The sequence below is a fragment of the Notamacropus eugenii genome, chromosome 1, assembly GCF_028372415.1.
Source record: "Notamacropus eugenii isolate mMacEug1 chromosome 1, mMacEug1.pri_v2, whole genome shotgun sequence".
NCBI classification, from domain to species: Eukaryota; Metazoa; Chordata; class Mammalia; order Diprotodontia; family Macropodidae; genus Notamacropus; species Notamacropus eugenii.
In genome coordinates this window covers 667424417-667445386 of record NC_092872.1, presented here as the reverse complement: position 1 = coordinate 667445386, position 20970 = coordinate 667424417, and the positions used below count along the sequence as shown (strand labels likewise).

The 20970-nt window shown below is 36.7% G+C and overlaps 1 protein-coding gene across 1 annotated transcript in view; it reads left to right on the top strand.

Moving 5' to 3' along the window:
* Positions 1–20970, top strand: part of MTA3 (metastasis associated 1 family member 3) — a 208647-nt gene that overhangs the window by 157906 nt on the left and 29771 nt on the right. The window contains exons 10-12 of the mRNA XM_072635755.1: positions 7145–7219; positions 8447–8505; positions 19637–19761. Of these exons, the coding sequence (XP_072491856.1) occupies positions 7145–7219; positions 8447–8505; positions 19637–19761 (259 nt within the window). The remainder of the gene's footprint in view (positions 1–7144; positions 7220–8446; positions 8506–19636; positions 19762–20970) is intronic.

Here is a 20970-nt window from a genome sequence, read left to right as displayed (position 1 = left end):
GATAATTTACAGGATATCTGGTAGAGGGAATTTCCACACTGGGGACTCTCCAGAATGATGAAATCACAGATTCCTTCCAACTCTATAACGTTTATCATAATAACGCAATATTACAATTTCGCTTGTCTAAATTTTTGTCATTGAGAAAAACTACTCGAAACCATCATTAGCTTTCTCTTGAAGAGAAACAGTCTGCTCAGTTTCTGCAAAGTATTAGGGAAAGTATCTAGAACTTCTATTGTAAAAGTTACTCAAATGATGGCTCTTTCCATTTATTTAGTTGGAAATATATTTTCAGAAGTTAACCTTGTTTCAGTTCATTTCAAATATTTGTATCTAAAAAGCCATGGAAATTTTTTCCATTGTATCATGTCAATTGTAATTTATTCAGTGGCAAACTTCATATTATCTACTATACAATTTTATATAAATTTAGTATTTTCCCTTTTCAGGAGTCTCTCTTCATCTCCCTAAGCATAATTCTCCAATTTTAGTATATGTACTTCTAGAGGAGGTAGTAAGCACATTTTTTCTTTGATAGCCTACTTATTGAAGTAATCTCAGCTTTAGTTCTGAGTGTAGCCTACTCAACTTTGTTTTAAGGGTAAGCTTAGTGATATTTTTCTCAGCCTTTTAAATAAAGATAACAGGAATTTTTAAAAGCTTTACAATCAGTTTTATAAAATTGTCTTTAAGTAAGTAAAGTGTAAACATGTAAGCCTGCAAATTTAGTGTATAGACTTGAAAGGTACACAAATATGTAGGTACTACACCTTCAACTAGTTCTACTTTAAAATCAGTTCTGGGAAATTATTTGTTAGTGTTTGAGATTGTTTCCATCTTGCTTATTAAGGTGACTATGATATAATCCCCTACCATATCAAAATCAGATACTTAGCCACTGAACAAACAGGAACACAACTTTTCTCTCTGGGTTATGTAAATGCACCTTTTCTTGATCTGAGAGGCTGAGAGATTTCTGTATCCTGATCACCAGATTAAGACTTTTTAAATTTTTTGATAACTTTTAACATAAAAGTTTTTTATTTGCATATATGATGTATTAGCTTGGGTCATCAAAAAATGTAAGAGTTGAACCTTCGTGTGAGAATGATTTTCTAAGGAAATCAAGGGTTATCAGATGGAATAACTAGGTTGTACTTTGTAGTTTGTAACAGCTTCCCTTTTAATTGCCATTTTTGTGTTTTCTTACATTAAAATCTGAATGACTCGTCCAGATGAGGTTATTAAATTTGAATAACAAAGCATAGTACTTAACCATGGTAATTAAAGATTGGATTTGCTGACAGTGTTGATCCTTTGACAAGATTTTTGCATGTTATAAATTTGTAGGCAGAGCAGCTAAGAATAAATAACTTTAAGCAGCAGTAACTTAATGTAAAATGAACACAATTAAAATCATTATTGCAAATTGAGACGTTAAATAACATAAAAAAAACCATAATGAACTGTCTCAGTCCAATGCAGTGGTTTGGGAAATCAGAGCGGGCTTTACAGGAAAATTAGACCAGTCATTTAACACTGAATGCAAGGGGTCTTTACTTGGAGTGTTTCACTCCCACAGGGAAAAGTCTGTCTCACTTCACTTGGATTGTGGAAGTAAAGGGGTAGTGATAAAGCCAACAAGAGGAGGCTGCTGGAGGAACACTCACCTGGCACTGAGGGCAGCATGCAGGAGAGAGAACTAGGGCACATGCCATCAAGTTCATGATAGCCCTGAAGAAAGGCTATCATGTCTCTTGTACTTGATACATCATTATAAGAAACTCGTGCCCAGCCTTCCAAGTTTGATGGGTAGGACTCCTAGGCACATGATCATTCAATATAGCAATCAAGATAGCAAATCAGGGATTTTGTCATAGGCTAGAGGTTTTATGGTGAGTGATTAGGTTTTTTATTAGGAAACTGGAAGTTTCTAGCATTGAGAAATACAGGGATGATTCTAGAAAAGGGAGAAAGTAGTAGGCATGAAAAGGGGAATGTATCTAGAGCAAGTAGCTTGCCCCAGAAAAGCACAGCCCCAGAAAACTGGAAAGGCTTTATGGATTAACCTAAGAACAAACTTTGGCAAAATGATGTAAAGTTCATGTTGTAAATGTAGACTTATAGAAATGAAATTATTGTTATTACTATTAGAGGTAACATCATTGCTTGTGTGCTCTGCTAAAAGGGAAAAGGGCTATCAGCACTCATGGCAATAGGACAGCCATATAACAGTAACATAAAATAAGGACCTCATTTTTATCATTCAGTTGTGTCTGACTCTTCATGACCCCATTTGAGGTTTTCTTGGCAAAGACTGGAGTGGTTTGCCATTTCTTTCTCCAACTCATTTTTCAGATGAGGAAACTGAGGCAAACAGTTAAGTGCCTTGCCCAGGGTCCCACAGCTAGTAAGTATCTGAGGTCAGATTTGAACTCATGTCTTCCTGATTCTAGGCCTGGTGCTCTATCTATTGTACCACCTGGCTGCCCCAAGGATCTCATACCTGTTCCCAAAATATAGTAAAGACAGTATTCCTTCCCTTTCTAGTAAGTCCACAGAAACCTAAATTGTCTTCCAGACATCCTTACTCCATGCCCCAAATCCAACACATACATACTATACAATGGTAAAGAAGTCAGGGTTACTAAGGAGACAAGCAGCCCTTCCTCTTGGTGAGCCTCCTTTTCCTTTAACAAAAGGGGTTGGGGAGAAGCATTCAGGTTGCCAAAGAATCAAACAAACAACATAAAAATCTTATTATCTTCCTCTTCCCCCCACTTGGACTTACTCTTAAAAGGAAGGAAAGGGCCCTACTCCTCTTAGTTTGGCTCTGTCCTTTGCTGTTCATCGCTACTGGCTCTACAGTAATCCAAGATCTCCTCACTGCTCCTTGCAGACATCTGTCTCAGAAGATGGTTCTCTGGATGCCCTTGTGGACATACATTTTCCTCTCCAGAAAACCAACTCTAAAGCTCTGTATATCTGTCCTCTTTTTTATCTTTATCCCTTCCCAGCTGTTTACCTCTTAAAGCCCATTTTGTCTAATTAAAAGTCGCTTCCTTTGTTGGACAGTAGACTGTTGCCAGGTTTTTGTTTCTACATCCTAATTACCTTATTTCTTTCATTGATCCAATCTTCCTTTCTTTCACCCAGTGACAGAAAGTTTTAATAAAATTTATTTTTTTTTTAGTATGCCTTTTGGTCCAGAGCTATCATTGTAGAAAACCAGGAGCATTTAGATGCCCATTGACTGGAGCAAACAGTAACATGAAATAAAAGCCCATGTGTTTTCCAAACCTTTCCTTCAGCTGCTAGTCAGTGTGGACAAGGCATTGTTTCATGATATGCAAATTGGGGCTACATTATATGCGTGTAATATGATAAGACTATACCCTACAGCATGATGAATCTGAGGAAATCAGAGGAGCATGGAAAGATTTGTATGACCTGATGAAGAGGGAATTAAGCAGGACCAGCAAAAAGTACACACAGTGGGCTATTGCAAACAGTGAATTGAAGGAACAAAACACAAAACTGAATTACTTCCCTCTTTCCCTACTTGCAGAGATGGGGACTGTAAGTATGAGGTAGTGTATAAATTACCAGTTTTAGTTAAATGTGGTATTAGTTTTTAATGAACATTTTTCTTTTTAAAAATTTGTTATAAAGACTTTTTGAATAGGGAGGTAGTTAGGAATATATTTGGAAGAAGTGATATAAAAAATTAATAAAAATTTAAAACAAAATTTTAATAGCTAAAGAAATCTTAATATTTAACATCCATAAAGCTAGTTAAATTTGCCACATACCTTCTTGTTAATTTCATTACTTTAATTAGTGGGTTTCTTACTCTTCCGAAGTGATGGTGGGGAGAGCAATGAAAGGCCAGACATTCATTTTATTTACTCTGCCGTCTTGCCAGAAGTCTTCAGCCCTTTTACTTGTCCACAGTTTTCTTAAGTTCTTACTGATTTTTTTTAGCAGAATCATGTATTATTCTTTTGACTTTGCTTTCTTTACTCTGCATCATTTCTCACAAATCTCATGTTTTTCTGAATTGTTAGTATTCTTTTACTGTTCATTTCTGTCACAGTCATGCCACAGTGTGTTCAGCTATTCTGTAGTTATTGTCATGTATTGTTGTTTTTCAGACAACACAGTTAAGTGCTAGGGTTTTAAGTACAAAGGAGCAAAAGAGTTTCTGGCGTGAAGAAGCTTGCATTTTGATAGTGGAAGATGGTACATAAAGGAGAGTTAGAAAGGGGTTGGAGAGAGTGTGTACACACACGCACACGCATGCACGCATGCATGGAATGTCCTGGTAAGATATGGTGAAAGCTTATCTATTACAGACCAGAGTCCTGGGCTCAAAATGCAGATTCCTATGAGAAAAGGATAATGATGAAGTAGGGTGCACCAGGTAACATGTTTTGGAAAAGGTTTAGAATCCTCAGGGTTGTGATCCCAGAAATAAACTCTCTGGGTCAAGGTTTGAAGAGTTCAGTAAATTCTCTTGCATAAATCCAAATTACTTTCCAACCTGTTTTCCCACAGTCTCACCAAAAATGTGTTTTCTCATCTTTTACCATTTTTGCTAATAAGGGTGCAAAAGTGTCATCTCAGGGTTTTTTAAATTTACATTTCTCTGAAATTGTTTGTTCCAGTGTGTTTAAAGTCTTAAGTTTGGAAACTTGTTCATCTTGCATTATCTCATGACCACTGAAATAATTTAGGTTGTTTTCCCCATATATTTATCCAGTATCTGTATACTGGGGCATACTAATTTGCTTTCTGTTAGTACATTCTGTGGCTGTATGTTATACTTCCAGGCCAAGGAAACTACCTACAAAATACATGTGCACTCCAAATATAATTAAGTAAAACCTGGCAATCCTCCCAGTTCACTTGAGGAAATTACAGATAAAATGAGGAGGCATAAGAGACAGTGAGGTATTATGGCGGAGTAAAAGAGGGTAGCCCATTCGTATACTTTGATATTCTTTTAGGAGTGAGATTCTTCAGTCATTTCCTGATAGAAGTATAAAGTGTTAGCCATTGGTCAAAAGCTTACTCAATGGGAGATACCACACTCAATTAAAAAAAGAAAAAACACAACAATCCTATAGAGTCTAGCTGGAATGTCAGTTGAGTTAGGGGCAAGAGCAAGCCCAGGGAGCCCAGCTAAGAGCCCTACTCAACAAGATTCCTGGGGAGCAGTATGAGGACAAAATAGAAAGACCCTGGGACCCCGTAGTCCCAGAGGTGTGAGTTGCCTTAGCTACCTGTGAACCCTGGGATATGCCCATACTTTCCTCTGATAAGGTCTATATTTGGAGGGAGTATACCCTAGGTTTATGGAAAGAATACTTTGTTACTGTTTATACTATTCCATTTCAGTCAATGCCATTGCTTTGAGCTAATTGGGTCAACTAGCTAACAGTTAAAGGTGAACCCAGGAGGAGGGGTGGCTTTTGAGCTAGTTGTAGGCATTCAGGCCCATGGAACACCTCAAACTTGCGGTAACTCAAAGGGGGTACTTACAATACTGACATTGACTGTTGTGTTTGACCCATTTTGTTGTCTTTCTCTCAATGCTGCCTTTCTTTACATTGCAGTCACTATTGTGAATGTTATCCTTATGGTTCTAATTTCTTTACTCTGAATCATTTCAAGCAACTTTAACTATATTCCTTTAAATTCTTCATATTTTTTATTCTTATCATCTAATAAATTTGTTACACCTATTGGTGTTACAAACCAAAAAGACATAGTCTAACAAGCTTCAAAGGCTTTACAATACTGGGGGAAGTGTTGAATTTAATTCTGTAAAACCACAAAACTCTATTCCCCATGAAAAACAGTTTATTGTTGTGAAATGACTGGCTTTATGCTAATATTTCTGAAATGGAAAATATGGAATACTTTTATTGATCAAAAAAGGGGCCCATCAAATTTCTAAAGGGGACAGATGAATTTATAGATACAAAGGGACAGTACTTTTAATTAGCAAAAAAGCAAGGGAAAATAGATGTGAATTAACTTTCTTTCTTGGTGCAAAAAATTGGATATTTTGCTGTGGAGTCTTTCGCCAGTAATAAATAAATTAGGAAATAAGTCTTAGAGATATTGACAAATAATGTTTAAAATATTTTAGATTATTTTGTAAAGTCTGTTCTTTGAAGTCTGTTAGCCCAACCAAATTAATTGTACTCTCCTTTCAGAATTCATTCACTTGTTTTTCTATTGCATAGCTAAAGGAAAATGTCTATCTTATGGTAGTCATTAATCCTTCAGATAATCAAATTTTCTCATTGAACTATGGGTACATTTTGTAGATAAGTCCCTGTTCTGTAGTGCATAGTTATTAAACTGAAGGATATGAGGCATGTTATGTTTTGAGTATTTATAGAAAATAGTAGTTTAAGCACATATTTTTCTTCCAAATTAGAGCTATGAGCCAGTTTCCTGTTCCCAAACTACGCTTTGATTGTTAAGTCAGCATCCTTTATTCATTCAATAAGCATTTATTAAGAAAGGTGCATTACTTCTTTTTGGCTATGTCTATTGTATTTTTCAAGTTGTAGATAATTATTTCATGTGGAACTATGACATGTTTCCTAAAAGACCACATAGTGCGTGTCACTTACCAACTTTTTATGGACCCTCGATAAGACACCGAATACTGAATACTGTGAGAGATAAAAATGAACTGAATGTACCCTGGTATCCACTGGGTCTAATGGCTTGAATCTTGCTCAATTTAAATTATGTTTGGAAAAAGGATCATAGAATTTGGAATTGGAAGACAATTTAGAGATCACATAGTATACCATTCCTCAAATTTTATAAATGAAGAAATGGAGGCCAGGAGACGTCAAGTTACTTGCGCAAAGTTATCAGATAGTAACTAGCAGGGCCAAGATTTGAATCTAGATTCTCAGACTCTAGATTAGTGTTCTTTCCTCTATTTTATAGCAAGAGGGTTATGATTTGGTTTCCTTTAGTCTTAATTATTCTACAATGTATCTTCCCTATATAAAATTACTACTTTTATAATTTTAAAGAAGAGGTTTTAATGAGGGCATATAGTCGCTTCAGTCTTTAAGTTTTATTAAATTTTAAAATGTTTATTTTTCAGCTCCCCTGGAAGTCATTGACTAGCATCATTGAATATTATTACATGTGGAAAACTACTGATAGATATGTACAACAGGTAATGCTATTATTTTTATATTGATGAGGATGCTACAAAACAAAAAAAATTTAATTTTGACTTTGTGGTTTGTTATTCTGTGGTATTTTTATAACGTTTTTATAAGTTTCAGAAGTAATTTTAATTAAACTGAATGTGTATTATTGAAGAACGTATCACTGAGAAAGGGACATGACAGGAAAATGATTGCTGTGTCTGTATCACTAGAAGTTCCTTTTGGGTAGAAGTTAGTCCTCAAAGCTCCTTCCCTTTCCTTTTAGGACAAAAAACAAGACCTTAAGAAACACTTGACACATCTTGATTTTCTCTAATCTGAATAATTATATTTGATATCAGGTTATAACGTATCTCCTTTTGGTTGTCCTTTGTATTTTCTTTGCCAAATCCCATTTGTTGTGAAATGGTCGTGACCCCTAGGGCCATGTTCTAAGTTTTTAATTTATATATTTACTTTTATAAGCTGATCCTATGATGCAATTTCATTTTCCTTTCTTCTCTGCTCTTAGTTTATTTTAAACGTGTTAGTAATTAGTCCTCAATTTGCGTTAACATTGTCATTTTCGTGTTCTTTCTCATCTAGTATACCCCTCTTGAGCTCAATAAACTCTAATGTGATACTCAGTTTTGAACTTTTCAACTCATACCTTGAGTTTGGGGAGGTTACATCTTTTCTCCTCTCACCTCTCTCTACCTCTCTCCCTCCTTTTCCCAAGTAAATGTTGGTCTTACACAATGCCAGTTTTTTGTCTGTCTTCTCCTTGAACTGTGGGAGCTTAGTGTCCACCTCATGTCTCTATAAGGAAAGAGTTTTTTTTTAACTTTCAGAAAATCAACTAAGAAATAAAATAACCCCACATTTAAAAAAGTAGAAATGATAATTATAGAAAGATTTTCCTTGGGTTTATTTTTCATTGTTTTTAATGGTGCTTTTATCATTCATGTGGAAATAGGATATTGTGTCCTTTATATCTTCACCTAAGTAATCTATTGCGTTCTCTTAGTAACAATCATTCTCTGTTGAGTTTGTGTCTTAAAATTTATTATGTGCATTTATTGTAACAAATTTATCCTTAAAAATAGGTACAAAAATTACTTTTTGGATCTAGAGACAAGGTTGCTTTGGTTATTGGTGCTTGGTTTAAGTATCTCACAGTTTTAAGAATAAAAGGAAATAGTAGTAATTCTTATGCATTATATGTAAAATGTTTCCTTTATGTTTTTATTTAGAAACGCCTGAAAGCTGCTGAAGCTGAAAGCAAATTGAAACAGGTCTATATTCCAACTTAGTAAGTAATGAAATTTTTCTTGTGAGTTTAAGAGGTGATATCAGTGCAAATTGTGCCCTTTCTTGCTGTTCAGTCTCATAATTAAATCGCTGAACCTCTTTCTGCCGTAGTTTCTTCCTCAATAAAGAGAACCTATTTTATCTTAGACTCCAAAAATGGACTCTTAGGACAGAAGGTCAACCAGGGAGAGAAACAAAAGTAGACAAACATGAGAGGCAGTGGGAGGTATGTCATGGATCTTGCCTCATTCATAATGACAGAAAATATCAGAAAACACAACCATAAAAACATATGTTTATGGATTGTTTGGAAGTTGTAGCTTCTGAAGTTTGTAACTTGTGATGTGCTTTTTTTGTTGGTGGTAAAAGATTAGGGCATATTTTGCCCTTTTCATTTGCTAACTCTACTTAGAAGGAATATTTTATGGTTTTTGTAAAGTATTCAGTATCTGTATTTTAAGCCTGTAAAGTGCTATCTATCATTTTTCTTGTCAATACCATGAAGTCTTCAAGAGTATGAAGAGACGTTTAAGAACATCTAGTCCTACCTGTACCTGACAAAGAATCCATTGTACACCATTTCTAGGGTTTTGTGTTTTGTTTTGTTTTTTTTTTGAAGAATTGTTTGAAAAATTCCAGTGAGGGAGAACCCCTGGCAAGCTGTTCCATTTTTTGTAAATTTCTGAATTTTAGGAAAATTTCCCTTGCATCCACCCTAAATCTGCTTCATTGTACTTTCCACTCATCGTTCCAAGTTCAGCTCTTGGAGGCCAAGAAGATGAAATCTAATTCTCCTCTGTGACAACCCTTCTGATACTCAGAGTACTCTCCTTCTCCCCCTAAGACTCCTCCAGGCTAAACATGCACAGAACCTTTCCATATCATGTTTTTTTTTTTTAAATTAATTAATTTTATTTATTTTCAGTGTTCTGCAATCACTACCATATAACTTAGATTATTATTTTCCCCTCCCTCCCCCTCCAAGATGGCATACAATCTACATACACATTCCTATTAAATACATTTTCACTATAGTCATGCTGTGTTGAAGAATTAAAATGAGTGGGAGAAATCATCTAACAAACCAAAACACAATATGCACACACACACACTCTCACACACTCACACACTCACACACTCACACTCACTTTCTTTCTCTGGATGTGGAAGGCATTTTGCCTTAGAAGACCACTGGGAATTTTTTTTAAGTCCTTGCATTGCAATGAAGTTCTGAGTCTACCAGAAAAAACTCTCACACACTGTGGTCGTTGCTGTGCACAAAGTTCTCCTGGTTCTGCTCCTTTCACTCAGCATCAGGCCATGTAAGTCTTTTCAGGCCTCTCTGAAGTCTTCCTGTTCTTATAGCACAATAGTATTCCATTACATTCATATACCAAAATTTATTCAACCAGTCCCCAGTTGGTGGGCATCCCCTTGATTTCCAGTTTTTGGCCACCACAAAGAGTGCTGCTATAAATATTTTTGTACATGTGGGACCCTTTCCCATTTTTATGATCTCTTGGGGCATATCATGTTTTTGAATCTTTTCACTATCCTCATCACCCTCTTTTGGAAGCATTTCAACTTGTCTATGTGCTTCCTAAAAGGTAGTTCCCAGAACTGAATTCCAGTTGTGATGGCAGAGTATAATGGAATCATAATTTCCCTCATTCTGGACACCATGCTTCACCTAATGCACTCTGAGTTTCTTAATGCAGCCTCAGATAGCATTAACTTTTTTTGGCAGTTGTATAACCTTCTATATTCATCAGATTGCACTTCATTTAAATCCATATCTGGCTGCATCTCCTCTGTCCTTTATTTGTGAAGCTATTTTTTGAATCCAAGTATAAGAGTTTATTTTTGTCTCCATTAATTTCATCTCATTTGATTCAATGCATCCTTCAGCCTGTCAGATTCTAAAACACTGTCAATTCCCAGTACTGCTCCCACCCAGTAAAAAAAACCCACCACCCTTCAATAGTTAAGCCAAACAAAACTAAAACACATTGATCGTATCTGGTAGCATATGCTTCATCCCACACTTCTAGTCCATTACATCTCTAGAGAGGGGAAACATGCTTCTTCTGCCCTGGAGATGATTCGTCATTACTTCAATTTTAATTCTGATTTCTTTTTTATTATTTTTTCTTTATGTTATTGAAGTCATTATAAATTTTTTTTTTTTATTTAGCTTTTAACATTCATTTTCACAAAATTTTGGGTTACAAATTTTTCCCCTTTTCTCCCCTCCCCCCCCAAACACCAAGCATTCTAATTGCCCCTATGACCAATCTGCTCTCTCTTCTATCATCCCTCTCTGCCCTTGTCTCCATCTTCTCTTTTGTCCTGTAGGGCCAGATAGCTTTCTATACCCCTTTACCTGTATTTCTTATTTCCTAGTGGTAAGAACATTACAGTTGATCCTAACACTTTGAGTTCCAACTTCTTTAGCTCCCTCCCTCTCCACCCCTTCCCTTTGGAAGGCAAGCAATTCAATATAGGCCAAATCTGTGTAGTTTTGCAAATGACTTCCATAATAGTTGTGTTGTATAGGACTAACTATATTTCCCTCCATCCTATCCTGTCCCCCATTACTTCTATTCTCTTTTGATCCTATCCCTCCCCATGAGTGTTGACCTCAAATTGCACTCTCCTCCCCATGCCCTCCCTTCTATCATCCCCCCCCACTCTGCTTATCCCCTTATCCTCCACTTTCCTGTATTGTAAGATAGGTTTTCATACCAAGATGAGTAGGCATTTTATTCTTTCCTTTAGTGGAATGTGATGAGAGTAGACTTCATGTTTTTCTCTCACCTCCCCTCTTTATCCCTCCACTAATGAGTCTTTTGCTTGCCTCTTTTATGAGAGATAATTTGCCCCATTCAATTCTCCCTTTCTCCTCCCAATATCTTTCTCTCTCACTGCTTGATTTCATTTTTTTTTAAGATATGATCCCATCCTCTTCAATTCACTCTGTGCACTCTGTCTCTATGTGTGTGTGCGTGGGTGCATGTGTGTGTGTGTAATCCCACCCAGTACCCAGATACTGAATAGTTTCAAGAGTTACAAATATTGTCTTTCCATGTAGGAATGTAAACAGTTCAACTTTAGTAAGTCCCTTATGACTTCTCTTTGCTGTTCACCTTTTCATGGTTCTCTTCATTCTTGTGTTTGGAAGTCAAATTTTCTTTTCAGCTCTGGTCTTTTCATCAAGAATGCTTGAAAATCCTCTATTTCATTGAAAGACCAATTTTTCCCCTGAAGTATTATACTCAGTTTTGCTGGGTAGGTGATTCTTGGTTTTAGTCCTAGTTCCTTTGACTTCTGGAATATCCTATTCCATGCCCTTCGATCCCTTAATGTAGAAGCTGCTAGATCTTGTGTTATCCTGATTGTATTTCCACAATACTTGAATTGTTTCTTTCTAGCTGCTTGCAATATTTTCTCTTTCACCTGGGAGTTCTGGAATTTGGCCACAATGTTCCTAGGAGTTTCTCTTTTTGGATCTCTTTCATGCGGTGTTCTGTGGATTCCTTGAATATTTATTTTGCCCTCTGGTTCTAGAATCTCAGGGCAGTTTTCCTTGATAATTTCATGAAAGATGATGTCTAGGCTCTTTTTCTGATCATGGCTTTCAGGTAGGCCCATAATTTTTAAATTGTCTCTCCTGGCTCTATTTTCCAGGTCAGTTGTTTTTCCAATGAGATATTTCACATTATCTTCCATTTTTTCATTCTTTTGGTTTTGTTTTGTGATTTCTTGGTTTCTCATAAAGTCATTAGCCTCCATCTGTTCCATTCTAATTTTGAAAGAACTATTTTCTTCAGTGAGCTTTTGAATCTCCTTTTCCATTAGGCTAATTCTGCTTTTGTAAGCATTCTTCTCCTCATTGGCTTTTTGAACCTCTTTTGCCAATTGAGTTAGGCTAGTTTTCAAGGTGTTATTTTCTTCAACATTTTTTTGGGTCTCCTTTAGCAGGGAGCTGATTTGCTGTTCATGCTTTGACTTCATGTCTCTCATTTCTCTTCCCAGCTTTTCCTCCACCTCTCTAACTTGATTTTCAAAATTCTTTTTGAGCTCTTCCATGGCCTGAGCCCATTGAGTGGGCTGGGACACAGAAGCCTTGATTTCTGTGTCTTTGCCTGATGGTAAGCATTGTTCTTCCTCATCAGAAAGGAAGGGAGGAAATGCCTGTTCACCAAGAAAGTAACCTTCTATAGTCTTATTTCTTTTCCCTTTTCTGGGCATTTTCCCAGCCAGTGACTTGACCTCTGAATATTTTCCTCACACCCACCTCACCTCCTGATCCTCCCAGCCAGTGTTTGGGGTCTGAGATTCAAATGCTGCTTCCAGCCTCAGGGCTTTGGGCGGGGGCAGGGCTGCTATTCAGTGTGAGATTAAATTCAGATGCTCAGGTGAGGGCAGGGCTGCCTCTCAGGCTCAGTTCCCTCAGGGAGTTTATGCACAGACCTTCAACAATGGATCCAGGCTCCTGCCTGCTTGGGGAGCCCTGGTCTGCCGCTGCCCCTCAGCTTCTGTCTCCCGAGGGGGCCCGAGCCATGGGGGCACCCCACTCCCCCCTCGACCCACCAAAGGGACTCTCTCACAGACCCCTGTCACCTGTGGGTGGAGGTACTTGTGCGGCCGCTGGAGATCCCGTCCCTGAAGCCCGCTCGGATCTGTTCCTCTCGGTGCCGCGGCCACGGCAGGGCTGTACTCAGCTCCCAGTCCCGGCGCCCAGTCCGCAGCACGAAGGACCTTTTACGAGAGGTTTGCAGGTCTCTCCGGAACAGAAATCTCCCTCGCTCCAATGTTCTGTGGCCTCTGGGTGCAGAATTCGCCGTGAGTTACTTCTTTGTAGTTGTTCTATGGGTTGTGGGTTCGGAGCTATGTGTATGTGCGTCTTTCTACTACGCCATCTTGGCTCCGCCCTCATTATAAAATTTTTCTTGATCCTGCTTATTTTTTGTTCAGCATCAATAGGTATGAATTACCCTGTTCTCCAAATTCTTGATATTCATTGCTTCCTGCAATGCAAGCATATATGACTGCTTTCATATGCTACGGTTTGTTCAGTTCTGTTTCCCCAGTCAGTGCAGATCCACCTTTATCTAGTTTCTTACTACTATAAAAATAATTGCTATAAGTCTTTTGGTAGGTTTGGGACCTTTACCTCTATCTTTTGATCCCTTTGGGGTAAATGTCCAATAGTGTATCACAAAGTATGAATAGTATAGTCTCTTTACTATCGTAATTACCAGTTGTTGTCTACAGTGGTTGAATTAATTCACAGTTTGGCACCTACAGGGTATTACTCGATTTGTCTTCCCACAGTCCTACTAGTATTGGTTATTTCTGTCTTTTATCATCTTTTTTCAATTTGTTGGATATGAGGTAAAAATCTCACAATTCTTATTTGTGGTGTGCTTATTATTATTGAATTACCAAACAGTTGTCTGTCTTGGCTTCCACTCCTTCTTGACTGAAAGTACTCCTCCTTGTTCTTGAACTACGACCCAGAAGTGGGTATAGGCAGTGAAGCTGCCAAACATTGTCTGGTCCTGTGTCCAGTGCTAGCATAGGTGTCCCCTGTGGTTGCTTTCTGACCATTTGCCAGTTCTTCTTACCATCTTTGACTTGGGAGTACCTAAAGCTGCTGCTTCTGTTTTCACCACCTAATCTCACCTCTGGTGTTTCATCCATGTGCACTCCAGGCCAGCTTTCATTCTCATGTCATAGATCTGTCTTTCTGACCTCCTATGCTGTCTTGGGCATGAAGGATGTCTCACTCTGATCTTTCCTTAGCTCTGCCACTCAAGAATTCAATATATGGCATTATTTTAAAGTTGTTTGGAGGGCTCAGCTGAGCACTCTCTCTACATCCACCATCTTGGCTTTACCACCAGAAGTCTTGATTGATTGCCTCAAAAGTCAACTTCCTCTTCAAAATATTAGACCAGCAAATCCTACCTATTCTTTTTTCTAGATAGTTTAAAATCCTGTCTTCTGATCTAAGCATGTCAGACTACCACAAACAATTAACATTTATCCTTAAGGTTCCTATTTCTACGTCATCGGACAGTCCTTTCTTATTGGTTAGGACCACATTGAGAATAGCAATTCCTTTTATTATAATTCATCATTTTCTTCAAGATTCAGCAGAGGTACTAGTAAACCTTTCCTTATCTCCCCAACTCCTAATGTCTTAAAATATATTGCATTTAGTTAGACAAACAGACAGACGCACACACACACAGAGTTGATTTATGATTTTCTCTACCTTTTGAAGAATTAAGTTGGCATTAAGTCAGGTCACAAATGTGTCTACTGCTCTTCTTTTGGCAGTGATGAACTTCCAACAGAAGGCCAGGTAGTTGAAGTACTCCATAACTATAATATAATATAATAACATAATGTAATATACCAGCTTTGTGACAGGTTTCCCAAATTCTTCCTTCTACCCAGGTGGTTTGCAGTAGAAATCAAGTGAGTAATTAACAAGCATCTATTAAATGCCTGCTGTGTGCCAGACACTGTGCTAGGTGCTGCATAAACCCAAAACCATATCACTTCTCTCTCTCCCTCTATCAATTCTTAACCATATGTTTGCTACCATTTTCCTCCTCAGCCACCTCAATTTCTTATTACTATACAGTTCTGTTAATCCCTAGTAGCTCTTTATTATGTTTCCAATTGGTTATGTATCCCATCTCATCACATCAATACCTGGGAAGTCAAATTTACTTCTTCATGTAACATTTTCTAGTTCACCCCTTTTATTACTTTGTATATAGACATCTGAGTCAAAATTTTGTGGCAATCATTTGGATATTATTATGGTACCTAGTACTCACTCTCTTGTAACTAGTTTGTTACACCCATATGGTTAGCTTTCTCTCTTCTCTTCTTTCTGATTTTAAAACCTTCTATTAACCTTGACTAAATCAGAAGTTTCTAGGCCATTATGTTTTTACTAACCTTTATTATGTGGCTGTAACCAGGAGTGTGACATAGATATATTTTAAACTATTGTTTAGAAATCCAAATTCTGTTGTCAGCTGTTCTTTTCCAAAATCATCCTTTATTTTCTGAGTCCCCTACCTTCAGTTGGCAAGGGTAATGGAAACAGTGCCTCCAGGGTCTCCAGTTTTCTGTCCAGGATGCCATAGTCCTTTCTAAATTCCTTTTGGTAACATCATTTGTCCCAATATAAATCACTAAAAATGGGCATTGATTATCAGGTTCGCTAATTCTCAAGAATCTTGCTATCTTGTTCTAGCTACATGCCCTCAGAATATAATACAGTGTCTGTCATGTTTGTCAGAGTGGTGACTAGCCGCTTCAGTACTCTTCCTATTTAAAAATCACCCTCACTACAGTGACTAGAATCCCTCATACCTGGTGACATATGTGGAATCATATCCTTTCTTGGAGCTCAAGAAGCAACTTCAAGTGAGATAATAATAAATACTTTGCGATGTTATGGTACTATATAAATGTCATTGTTATTTATTCCAGTGACACTGCAGTTCTCTGCCCTACAAAATAAACTGCTAGTACCTATTGATAAAGTATCATGCATTTCTTTTCCTTCTCTTTATCACATTTGTCCATCCTTCCACCTCCTGATACAAGGGACAATTCCTCTTTGACTTATTACATCTTTTTTTTTTTCCTTTGATTCCTTCTTGAAACTGCTTCTTTTAAGGAACTTCTGGGTAACCAGGAGAAGAGAAATATGGCCACTTTCTTCCTCTAGGAATGAGACTATTCTGTCCTTTGTACATTCGTAAGTGTTACATGGTAGAGGAAGAAACACAGACATAATATGCACTCTGCTGATGACTACAAAATCATCCTCATCCTCCATACTTGCCTTCATTTTCATTGCTTCCTTGGCCAACTGATGTTGCAAACTGCCTATTTCTGAGACTTAGGAGAAGAATATAATAAAACCCATCCATCCTATTTCAACTTATGGTTGAACTCCTAAATACTTCCCTCCGTGTTTCTGCACATTGGACTCTGTCTTTCCTTAGGGAATGAGGCTTAATTTACTTAACATATAGAAGTAGATAACACAGAAATGCCTGGCATATAGTAGGTACTTAACAAATACTTGTTGGTTATTAGTTAATTATTGTCACAAGAAAAGAAATCCAATTAATGAATTCTTCCTAATTCACTTCACTTTGGTGTCAGTCTCTAGAAACTTCCCTTTACACTAGTCTATTTCTCTTTTACAATGTCATCAGATGAAAGTAGAAGTTGATTTTTCTTACTTTGAAATTAGGGTTACCATCTCAAAATATTCTGCATGTTAAAATATTCTCAGGTTTGTTGGATTGCTCATTCAATTAATACATTCAGTATATATTTGAATTCTATTCAGGCACTTAGGGAGAAACACGAGAAATGTATGACATAGTCTCACAGAGATTCTTGTTTTGTGAGCTGAGTGCTACATTTGTTTTTGTTTTGTAATGTACTGAGTCCTTTGGTAATTGAATTTAGATATATTATTTAATACATGCTTTTATGAACAGGTGGCATTATAAAGAATGAATTATGATCTTTCACAGTAACCTTTTCTTCAAGGCTAAGAACACTAGCTTTGTTCTTCCGTGTACAGGTTTACAGGACAAATATTACCATTCAAAAATGCAAGGTGATATTTGTCCCACAAATCAACTTTTGTTTATGTTTGTATTTTGCAGTATATCTTATGATTAAATGCTCCAGTGATTCATGAATCTTAGAATTTGACAAATTTCTTATTAATCAGACCTTCTGTAAACCTTATGATTATCTAGGATGCTTGGGGAAATAATTAAGGCTCTTCTTCATACTTTTCACAAATAACAGTTTTGTCTCCAGCCAAAGAAAAGTACATATAATGTAGTTTCTGCATAAATTTTTTGAGTCTTTTTCTCTTGCTTTGTAATGATCTTGAAGTTAAAACTTCAGGGGAAGACTTTTAGGAATCCATGACAGATTATTGTTCATTATCTTGCATTTTCTTTGAAGTTACTTTAACAATGTATGTACTTTTTTTTACATTTGTATAAATAGGTTTCTATGCTGATCAGATTAACATGTGATTATAGAGTTATGCTAACATGTAGAAACCCTAACGTGAAAGATATTACTTTTCAGTATTAAATCACCTTTTCAAAGTTACATGATATCTCTTGTAAAATAAGCTCTATTTGCTATTAGGATTTGTGAAAAAAAAGGTTAATTTATATCTGCTGTGACAGTTATTCTTTATATCCCTAAACTTCAGATTGAATAATAGATCTTTGACAAGAAACTTGAACAACTCTTCATTCTTCCACATTGTTTTTAGCCTCAAATAATTATTACCTATATTAAAGTTCAAGTAGCATTCCATATTGTTACAAAACAGACTGCATGCTTTTCTACAATTCTTTACAGAATTATGTCAACAGTATGCTTAATTTGCATTAACTTTTATTCAACTGATAACATTTTTCAATTTTCTAAGAAAAGATCTGATAACACATCAGTCAGTATTACCTCAAGGAATAGCCATTTTCTACCACATATAATACATTTTTAAAAATCAGAAATGTTATTACTACATGTCAGCTCTTTCAGCCTGAAATGCTAAATCACCAGTTTTCATTTTGTATATTTTCAGCTAAAAAATACATAGCTGTGAAAACAGTCCAAATAAAAATCTGTTTGAATTCATTTTCATGTTTAAATTTACCTTTAAAACTTCTTTATTTTTCCCTTCAGAATACCTCTTGACTCCAATTAGTGGCAGGCACATTTAACTCTAATTTATAAAGGAGAAAGCTCAAAGGACATAGAAGCAAAATGATTTATTTAGAGGTCACACAGAGAATCAATAATAGAAGCAAGAATAGTTCTTTCAACCAGTGCACACATTCTTTACGTTTACTTTGCATGTGAGATTGTAACCTCACTGAGAAATCAAATTTATGGGTTGGGCATTCAGGAGGAATAGTAGAGGGCTTCCTCAGAAGCAGGGAGGAAGTCACTTAGGGTTTTTGCTGGTTCTTTTGAATTCCAAATTCCATTGTTTTTGGAAGTTCAACTCCTGTTCCAGAGGGTTCACCAGGAAGAGAGAGGTTGGGGAGCTTTTATCAATATATCTTGGGCAAAGTATGTCCAGAATGTCAGATGTCAAAAATCTTCTGATTGAGTTTTTCTCATCATTTGAGGTTTTTGGTAGTAGTGCTTTCCAGTTCAGCTTGTTGTTTACATCAGATTCATTTTTTGCTTATAAGTCATATTGTCTGTTTTTCTTGATAATTTTTTTACCTTTTTAAAAAATATTTTTACATGTAAAGTAGTTTTGCGAGTTCTTGCTTTATATAAGTGGATGTTCCTCAGACCTCTACATAAAGTGATTTTCATGTAATGTGAATTTGCCTGTAGATGGAGATGCCTTTAGAGGAGAGAGAGACAGACAGACAAGTGTCTGTGGAGGAAGGGGGCCAGCAAATGTTTCTAGGATATATTCAGGCTGGGAACAGAGAAGTAAGAGCAGGGGAAAAAACATGCAGGGGCCAGAACTGAGAGGAAAACCATGCTGGGGCAGACTTACGGGGGCTGGACATGAATACAAACATAAGAGAACAGGTGACGTGTGGAGGCCAGGGACAGATACACATGATTCCCAAGCATAGACAGACAGACAGAAGATAGGTGGGAGCTGGACACCTGGGAGGAAGTATGGGGAGGGCGAAAGTCTCCTCTCATGGTAGCACCAGAGGTCTCAAGCCAACCCCACAATCTGGCTCCAGCCAGTGGCAGTGGTGGTCACACATCTGTTCTTCTGTTTTCACTTGGAGGATATTTTTAAAGTTTTTTTTTCCTTTGGTGGAGTGGGGGTGAAAGCCACAGAGTGCTGAGCTAGGGGACAGGAGCAAAGAAAGCACAATGCCGTACAGTAAAGTTAATGTAGATTTTTTTTTTTTTTAGAATGTGGATTTCTTTCAGAATTCTTTAGATAAATTTAAATTTGTGTAACATGTATTTACGTAAAGTGGGAACTGTTTGTATGGATAACTAAAACTGTTGAGAGGAAGCATTACAGAAATAATTGAAGTTATCACTTTAAATTTTATTTAAAGCAACAAACCAAATCCCAACCAAATATCTGGCAGCAATGGCAAACCCAACACTGTGAATGGAGCTGTGGGGACCCCGTATCAACCCCAGAATGCACTGATAGGACGTGCCTGTGAGAGCTGCTACAGTGAGTACTGAAGGGACTTGTAGGTTTGGCTTAAGATTAGTATGTACTTTACTAGGAACGTGGAGTGGAGTGTCCTAAGGTATGAATGAGACAGTACTGCTCTGGTGGCACTTAATATCAGCTCACAAAAGACTTAAATCTTTCAGGCTCCATTACATAAATGCAGTTGCATATAGAGCACATTTCTGCTTGCACTTTGAGCTTAGGAAATCTGGCCAGTGTAAGAGCAGTTAGACGTTGCGGTTCTTGTGACATCTTTTCATTAACTGCTATAGATAATGTGAGAGCCATAGTTTATTTTGGGTAAGGGATGTCACGGTGCTCTATCATATTCAGTCTTATCAAGAGCTTTCCAGAAGACAGCAGAAATAAATGGTATTTTTCCTGGTTGTGTGAAGTGTTATTGGTATGATTCGTTTCAGGATGATAGATTTTTGGAAACTTTTTTGATCTGATTTGCAGTCATTCACAGTCAATTATCTAGAGAGAACGATATTGCTTTGCTCTCGCTGTTTTGAAATGAGTGCCTGTCATACTCTTTGGTCCTTAAGACTCTGATTGAAAGGTGTTTGAAATTCATTCCCTTGTACTTAGGTTTAAGCTCAGCTCTGATCCAAGAAGTTTTATGAACCATAAATGGTTAAATTAGTAAAGTGAATATATTCATTGATGTACCTGAGAAAAATGATTTCCATTTCCATCTGTTAGAGAAATAAGCCATAGAAAGGTGACTTCCCCCGTTTTAGGTTTTCACAAAATGCCTTCATAATTTTGAGTTGTAATTTCCAAAGACATAAATCATATCCATATTTAAATTAAGTATGATAATGACTGTGGTTATTGTCTTATCTGTGCAATTCTTCCTTCTATTCATGTAGGTAATAGATAACGTAATTGACTATCTTAATTTCATCTAATCAGCATGCTTGCCTAATGTTTTCTATAATTAAATTTTCTATAATTTATCTGTTTTTAAAAGGCATACCAATATAGAAGATAGTTTATTTAATAACCTTTAAAGTGTACTAGGCACTGAACATATTATAGAAATAGTTTTTGTATCTTTTTATTAAAGTTTGTATATGTGTATATAGAATTTATTCTTTTTAATGAGTTATAAAATGAGAGGAAGAAAGAAATGGAAATAAGATCACAAACAAAAAAAAATGTCTGTAAAATTCTGCCATAGGTATTTTTATTGATGTTGGC